The sequence below is a fragment of the Propithecus coquereli genome, unplaced genomic scaffold (genome assembly GCF_000956105.1).
Source record: "Propithecus coquereli isolate 6110/MARCELLA unplaced genomic scaffold, Pcoq_1.0 Scaffold655, whole genome shotgun sequence".
NCBI lineage: Eukaryota > Metazoa > Chordata > Mammalia > Primates > Indriidae > Propithecus > Propithecus coquereli.
The window spans coordinates 274,055-282,104 of NW_012152563.1; the positions used below are offsets into that span (position 1 = coordinate 274,055).

Sequence of the window (8,050 nt, forward strand, 5' to 3'; positions counted from 1 at the left end):
TGAAGTATCTTAGTAGTACTGCCCAGTGGACTGTGTGTATTTGGGATGCCACTGAAAATCAGTTCAGCAAGTGCTGTACCGTTTATTTCACGGCCTTTACGCCATCACATCAGCCTCCCAAACAGACCTTCGCGACTGGTGGATGCCACATAGGCACTGGCCTATTAATCGTTAGCAAGCAGGCCGTCTCCATGTCTCGTTCTCATTTCAGAATACAAACACCCACCTAGTTCTGAGGAAACTGTCCTTGTGTTGGCTTTAGGTACAATAAGATGATGGTTCTTTGGCCTTTAGGCCATTGTATAGCCCCTTTAACGATTGAATTGTTTCCTTTTTACATAACTAAAACTTGATGAGGTGTTCTTTGGTCTTAAGACTACATATAAACTGAGGAGACGGTAGTTTTGGGGAATCATAGACTTGTACAAAGTCTGTATTGTTTTGCCCATGAATTCATTTGTCGACTGTCAAGTTCAGGGATGTCAGCCACTAGTTTCAGGTGAGCTGCGGCTACCCTAGTCTCATGGGTATGTAGTTGACGTTCATTGGTCTCACATTTGAGCCCTAGCTTACAAGCTTTTAGATAGCCCATTGATCCTTAACTTTAAAACTGCACATTTGCCTCAGCTAAAAGGGAATCATTTGCCTTAGGTCTTTAGGGTTCAAATTGTGAAATGTCTCTGTTGAGGTGTGCAGTAGCATTTGTATGCATAGCAGGTAAATGCATTTTCACTCTTCTCCATTCCCAGATCCCATTCAAAATTTGTCTCAGTAGTTAAACCAGTTCATTTAAAAATATAATATTGTGATAGTGTTACTGCCATCATAGCATTATTTGTATTAGTTTATTTGAATATCAGACTATTTTTGGAGAACAGGTTAGATATTATGGCTTATAGATTTTAAAGATAATAAATGTACTAGTTTTATTTCTGATTGCAAGCTAAACTATTTTTAAGCTCTGGACATATAGTTAAAGCTCATTTAATACTGTTCTAGGGATTGGGGATGAAATAGTAAACAAGACATTCAGCCCCTGACTTGATGGAGCTTACATTCTAGGGATATTTACTTACTGAAAATAAAAGATTTTACGTGTCTATATTCTGTTTCAAAAATAAAATGTTGACGGTATATTACTAGAACTGTCTCCTGTCTAGCTTCAGCATGTCTAGGTGAAGAAATCATGCTATAGAGTTCATTAGTGCATATTTACATGTTAGTTTATGGTGTTTTACCTTTTGTCATATTTTGTCAAAATATGAGATAATGTGTTAACATAGTAGGTTAGAATCCGTGACAGCAAATGTTTGAGCATCCTCTGTATACTTCACCATGCAAGGTGCTGGAGATTCCAACGGAATAGGATACCATCCCTGTCCTCGGCAGGCTGATGGTGTAGTTGGGGAAAGAGGCTCAGAAATGCAGTAGGTCAGTGACTCAGTAATGAGCTCAGCAGACATTTGTTTATGTAGCGAGTGCCTGCTGCATGGGGGTAGGCACTGGGCAGGCCCTGGTGATGGGAATGAATAGGACAGGTTCCCACCCTCAGAGAATTCAGTTAAACTAGGTTAAGTCAAACAGGCAATTATAATAACATGAAAAGTGCCATGGAGCTCCTAGTAAGGTTTCCCAATCCAAGGCAGTGTAGTAAGAGTTGATTATATAAATTTAAACAAGAAAGACAAGTTAGAGTTAGCCAGGTAAAGAGAAGGACAAGAGGGGCATGGAGTGAGTATTGTTCAAGAGCCCAGCGGTGGGAGTTGGGTGAGTCCAGGGAAACTCCAGGTACTTTAGCATGGCTGGCGCATGGAGCAGCACTGAGGAATGGTCAGAGATGAGGCTAGAGAAAAAAGGACGAAGAAAATCCTGAAGGATCTCTGGCTTTATCCTGGGAGGGTTAGTGGGGAGCCATCAAAGAATTTTAAACGTTAGGGAGAACATCATGTGATTTCCACTTAAGGCAGATGATTATATGCAATGTGTGAAGCATGGATTGAAGAGGGGGCTCATGTGGGGTCCCCAGTATTTGATAAGGGTGTTAAGAGTAATTAGAGTGAGAAGCTGCAGAGAATTGAAATGAGGGTCTTGGCCTTGAGAAAGAAGAGGATCTAGATCGATGAGGGAGAAAAGTCGGTCGTAAGAGGTAGAGGTGTGAGCAGAGGTGCGTGGCATATTCCCAGTGTGGACTGGTGCAACAGTGGATTCCTGGGTGATAAAATCGGAGAGTTAATAAATGTGACCCATAGCAAATCACTGTACTAAAGCAAGATACTGACCGTGTCAGGTCGTATTACAGACTCTGATCTGGTGGCAGCATTCAGAAGGGCCAGGGCGGTGGGTAACAGGCAGGGGGGTGAGCACATTAGTTAGGGTTTAGGAATAGTAATTTCACCTGAATCTTGGTACGTCTGGCCTTGGTTTCAATACATAAAAGTGTTAATTTATTATCTTAATTATAACATTTTAAAGCTGCTTTGCATTAATTTATCTCATTTCTAACATTTTAAATGTTTTTATGTGAAATATACAATGCTTAGTATGCCACAGAATCTTGGTTTTCCTTTTTTTCCCTTGTTCTCTGAGAAATCGGAATAGTTCTGACCTCAAACAATATTAAGGCGCTTGCATATGGCTCTTGTCTTGCACGGTCCTGTAAGAATACCCAAGTATTTTTGTATGTACCTTTTATTGGTCAAATATATAATTATTAGAAAAATTAGAAAATATACTTTAAACCAAAAAAAGAAAATGTATAATCCACCTTGTAGAGCCACTGTTAACGTGTCAGTGATATAGTCTAGATTATTTTCTGCATGTGTATATGTATGTACATTCAACAAAAGGGACGTCGTATTTTATAAACAACTTCATGATTGAGTGCGAACCACTTCTCGTGCTGATCAATAGATACATTCCTCTGCTATCCTCCGAATGAGAGACCCATGGGGGTGGCATGAGGGACAGCAACCACCCAGGTGGGAAAGTCTTACCGAATAATTAAATTTTATCACCTTCCTATTTTTGCCAGCTTCAGTATCAGACACGGCACAGCAGCCATCTGAAGAGCAAAGCAAGTCTCTTGAAAAACCAAAACAAAAAAAGAATCGCTGTTTCATGTGCAGGAAGAAAGTGGGACTTACTGGTAAGGGCCTAAATCAAGTGGTTTAAAATTAAGATTATATTTTAGAATAATGCATGGCTTACTATTACTGACTTTAATTAAGATTGTTTCAGTTCCCATTGAGAGTTAATATTGGATACACTTCAGCTTCTGAATTTCCTTAAAGAAATAAAAACAGCTTTAATTATATGCCTGAAAGTAAAATGAGTAGCTTTTCTTTTAGAAATTTATTTCACCTGAATTTGAGAGTATTGGACAAGTGAAGTCAGTGTGCCAGGTGCTGTGACAGGGCAGAGACGTGGCTTCGGCATTCGAGGGGACAATGTTGACGCTGGAGTCCGGGCGAGCTGCGCATACTTCCCACATGTGAAATGGGCGGATCACAGGCATCGTGTGTGTTCCGTGAGTTAAGACACGTTAGCCGGTACTGCTGCACGATAAATAATCTGTGTGTGCTGGCTACTGTAACGGAGCTGTCAGATGCTGCCGTTATGAAGAGAGACACGTGTTCCTAAGTATCTAGCAAAGAAGGTGCATTAAGTGCAGTGAGATTGCTCTGGGAATTCGGGGATGGGAGTAACTAATTTACGTGAAAGAATGGGAGTTCTTAGAGACCCAGCAAGGAAGGCATCATGAAGACAACGTTTCACCTGGGTCTTGCACAAGGAGTAGGACTTACGACTGAACCAAAGGCCAGAGACATAAAAGAGTAGAGCGTATTCAGGGACCGTGAATTAGGGAACGTAGCGCAGCACAGAGTGTGTGTGAAGAAGGACGCGACGTGCCACAGTCAGACGGGAGTGGAGAGATGCCTGCCCTGGAACAACACAGGTGTGAACTGCTCAGGTCCGCTTATGTGTGAATTCTTTTCAGTAAATATATTGGAAAATTTTTTGGAGATTTTCAGTAATTTTTAAAAACTCAAAGATGAACCACATAGCCTAAAAATATAGGAAAAATTAAGAAAAAGTGAATTATGTCATGAGTGCATAAAATATATGTAGATATTAGTATGTTTTATCCTTTACCTACCATAAAATATACACAAATCTAGTATATAAGTTAAAATGTATCAAAACTTACAACTTGCAGTCCGTACGTGCAGCCATTCGCAGTAGAGAAATGTAAATGTAAAGACGTAGTGTAAAATCAAAACTGCGTAAGATTTACTGTAGCACATGCTGTACTGTTGCTTTTGTGCTGAGCTCAAGTGTTGGAGTTTCCACTTAAACTCTGTGTGCCACAGTCGTCTCTGAGTAAGCAGTGTGGCTGTCCGGTAAATGGCATTATCATAGTGAAAAAGCGATCTCTGGCAGCGCTCGTGTATTTTTTGTTGTGTTTAGTGTAGCCCCGTAAACTTTGAATTAACACCGTGGGACCCCTTTGAAGTGCCACTAATGATGATGTAAGTGTTCCCAAAAAGCAGAGAAAAGTCATCACATTACAAGAAAAGGTTGAATTGTTTGATACGTACCTTCGATTGAGGTCTGCAGCTGCCACCATTTCAGAATAAATGAACGTGGCACAAGAACCACCGTGAAAAAGGAAAAGGGAATTTGTGAAGCCATCATTGCAGCTACGTCAGCAGGTGTGAAAACCTTGCGCTTTTGTGAATTTCCTTTTTATCTCTTATTGAAAGTGCAGCTTTTATGTGGGTGCAGGCTTGCTATTAGCAAGGGCGTACTTCGACTCTAGACTCAAGATTTGAGAAAAAGCAAATTCATTATATGACAACTTAAAGCAAAAAGAAGGTGAAGGATCTAAAAGTGGAGAATTTAATGCCTGCAAAGGAGAGTTTGATAATTTTAAAAAGAGGTTTGAAATTAAAAAATGTCAAGATAACAGGAGAAACAGCTTCTGCTGACCAAGAGGCAGTAGACAAGTTCCCAGATGTCATTAGGGAAATCATCGAGGAGAGAAGATATGTTCCTGAACAGGTTTTTCACGCAGATGAAAATGCCTGTTCTGGAAAAATATGCCACAAGGAACATTCATTAGTAAGGAAGAGAAGTGAGCACAGGATGGAGGGCAGGAAAGGATAGGTTAACTCTGTTTTGTTCAAATGCAGTTAGGTTTATGATCAGGACTTTCCTTACCTGTAAAGCTGCTCACCCCTGTGCCTTGCAGGGAAAGATACTCACCTGCTGCCAGTCTTTGGGTTGCCCCCACAGTGTCTCTAATTCAGCCTCTAGATCAGGAGTCCTAAGGGTTTAAGGCTCATTGCACGTAGCGCTCTGTGGCAAGAACTGTCAACACTATGGAAGAGAACCCTGATAGAGAACATGCCGCAGATGTCTGGAAGGATCACACCATTGAAGATGCCATTGCTGTTGCGGAAAAAGCCATGAAAGCCGTCAGCCCTGAAACAATTCCTGCAGAAACTACGTCCAGATTGTGCATGACTTTGCAGGGTTTATGTGACAGTCAGTCAAGGAAATCATGACAGAGACTGTGGATGTGGAAAAAGGTTGGGGGTGCAGGGTGTGGATCTTGGGGAAATTCAGGAGCTAACAGACACCACACCAGGGGAATTGAAGAAGACGCTTGCTGGAGATGAGTCTTGTGAGCCGGTGCCAGGCAGGGAGGAAGAAGAGGTGGAAGCAGCAGTGCCAGAAAACAAGCTGGCGTCGGACAGTCTGGCAGAAGGTTTCCGTGGTCCACGACTGCTCTGACCTGTTACTTCTGCGCTCTCTGTGGTACGGGCACTGAAACCAGAGCACGTGGTGGAAGGAGGATCGGTGCCGTACGGAGACGCTTTTGGAGAAATGACAAAGCAGAAGAGTCAGACCAATTACCACGTATTTCTACAAAGTTCCCTGCTTCCCTGCCACCCCTGAGACAGCAAGACCAACCTTTCCTTGTCCTCTTCCTCCTCTTTCTCAGCCTATTCAGCGTGAAGACAAGGAGGAAGACCTCGATGATGATCCACTTCCACTTAATGAATACTGAATACATTTTCTGTTAAGTTTTTCTTAGAACATTTCCTTTTCTCTAGCTTACCTAGTTGTAAGTATATAGCGTATAATACATTAACATACAAAATGTGGATTCTGTGTATTGATTGACTGTTCCTGTTATCAGAAAGGTTCTTAGCCATCAGGCTATTCATAGTTAAGTTTGGGGGCATAAAGTCACCCTGAATTTTTGACAGCACGGGGTCTGCGCCCACGACCGCTGCGTCGTGCAAAGGTCAGCTGTGCCGTGGTTCATTGTGGGAAAGCAGTCGCCGCTGTAGTTAGCACACGCCAGGCATCGCGCAGAATACTCCGGAATGCGTTAGCAATGAAGAAGTGAGGTTAGAGTGTGATGTCAAAGACGCATCAGAGTGGCCCATACCTTGGCAAATTAAAGAATACAAACATGGACAAATTAGACATCTTAAAATATACATTTAGTGTCAAAGATAGTCTTTCTAAACCTACAAAAACTCAGACTTCATGATTAGAAGGCTGAGATATGGTTATTTCCATCTTGTCCAATCTGTCTGTCTAATCTAGTGTTGTTTGCTCCATTTTTTATGCATTGTTACGAAATTAACGGCATATGTTTCTGAAGTAAAAAGTGTGGTCAAGGAGGTTAACATCAGATGTTAATGTTTAAAATATTGATTCCTATGTTGATTTCCAACAGTTTCACCATACCTTACAGTTCTGAGCCTCTTGGCCGAGGGGTGGTTTCATCTCCCTTGGAGGGTAGCAGAGGAAAGCGAATGTGGATACTGTGTTATTTGTTAATATTATTTTATCTTCCTTAAATTTTAAGACTACCTTCTCATAGTAGGCATATTTTTCATAGTGCAGTATTTGGATTTGAAAAATGATTCACATCTTCAGTCTAGCAACCGTTTTTGATAGGAAATAATTGTGGCCCTGTCACAGGTGAAGAAACCTGAGCTCAGAGAAGACTTGTTCTAGTTCAAACGTGTGTATAGGTCAGAACAAGAAATGAAGCTATCAGGTAGGGAACTTTGGGGATGTAGTTTGTGAAACTGTTTATTTAGAATGACTCTTTAGATTTCTGTCCTAGATAAGTCGTGCTGTTTAGTATTAATTATGCCAAAGACCTTAATCTGTCGCCCTTCCATCCAACTCATATATGTGTGTTAATTCATTTTCAGGGTTTGAATGCCGGTGTGGAAATGTTTACTGTGGCGTACACCGTTACTCAGATGTACACAATTGCTCTTACAATTACAAAGCCGATGCTGCTGAGAAAATCAGAAAAGAAAATCCAGTAGTTGTTGGTGAAAAGATCCAGAAGATTTGAACTCCTGCTGGAATACAAAATCCTTTGACCATCTGCAAACTAAAAATTGACTTGACTTTTTTTTCCTAGTCATTGGGAATGTAGAGCAATGTATCTTGCATAGACCTTTTAATCATGCATGTCATCAGAAGAATAGATTTTTGTTTTTGTTTTGAAAATGACTCTGAACATTTATTTCCATTGCAGTTTCTGTGGCTGAAAAGACTTAAACTTTACAAGTATTATCCTTTTAAGATCATTTTAATTTTAGTTGAGTGCAGAGGGCTTTTATAACAAACATGGAGAAATTTTGGAGGGCTGTGATTTTTCCAGTATTAAACATGCATGCGTTAATCTTGCAGTTTATTTTCTCATTGTGTGTATATATAGCTTTTCTCTGCAGCACGATTTCTCTTTCGATAATGCCCTGAAGGGCACAACTAGTTATCAGTAACTGAATGTATCTTAGTCATTACGGCTGCTTCTGTTTTTCATTAACAAAGGTTATTCATATGTTAGCATATAGTTTCTTTGCACCCACTATTTATGTCTGAATCATTTGTCACAGGAGAGTGTGTGCTCATGAGATTCTAAGTTTGTGTGTTTTAAATTTTTTTATAAATTTTAATGCTGAAGTGTACATTTTATGCAGATGACTAACTGTATACCAAAGAATATACA

At 40.5% G+C, this 8,050-nt stretch overlaps 1 protein-coding gene across 2 annotated transcripts in view; it reads left to right on the top strand.

Annotated features, from left to right (window-relative positions):
• Nucleotides 1-7,984, top strand: part of ZFAND6 (zinc finger, AN1-type domain 6) — a 35,124-nt gene extending 27,140 nt beyond the window's left edge. For both annotated transcript variants that reach the window (XM_012660096.1, XM_012660095.1), the window contains 2 exons: nucleotides 3,032-3,145; nucleotides 7,242-7,984. In XM_012660096.1, coding sequence (XP_012515550.1) covers nucleotides 3,032-3,145; nucleotides 7,242-7,390 — 263 coding nt within the window. In that variant the 3' untranslated portion in view covers nucleotides 7,391-7,984. The remainder of the gene's footprint in view (nucleotides 1-3,031; nucleotides 3,146-7,241) is intronic.
• Nucleotides 7,985-8,050: the final 66 nt, after the last annotated feature.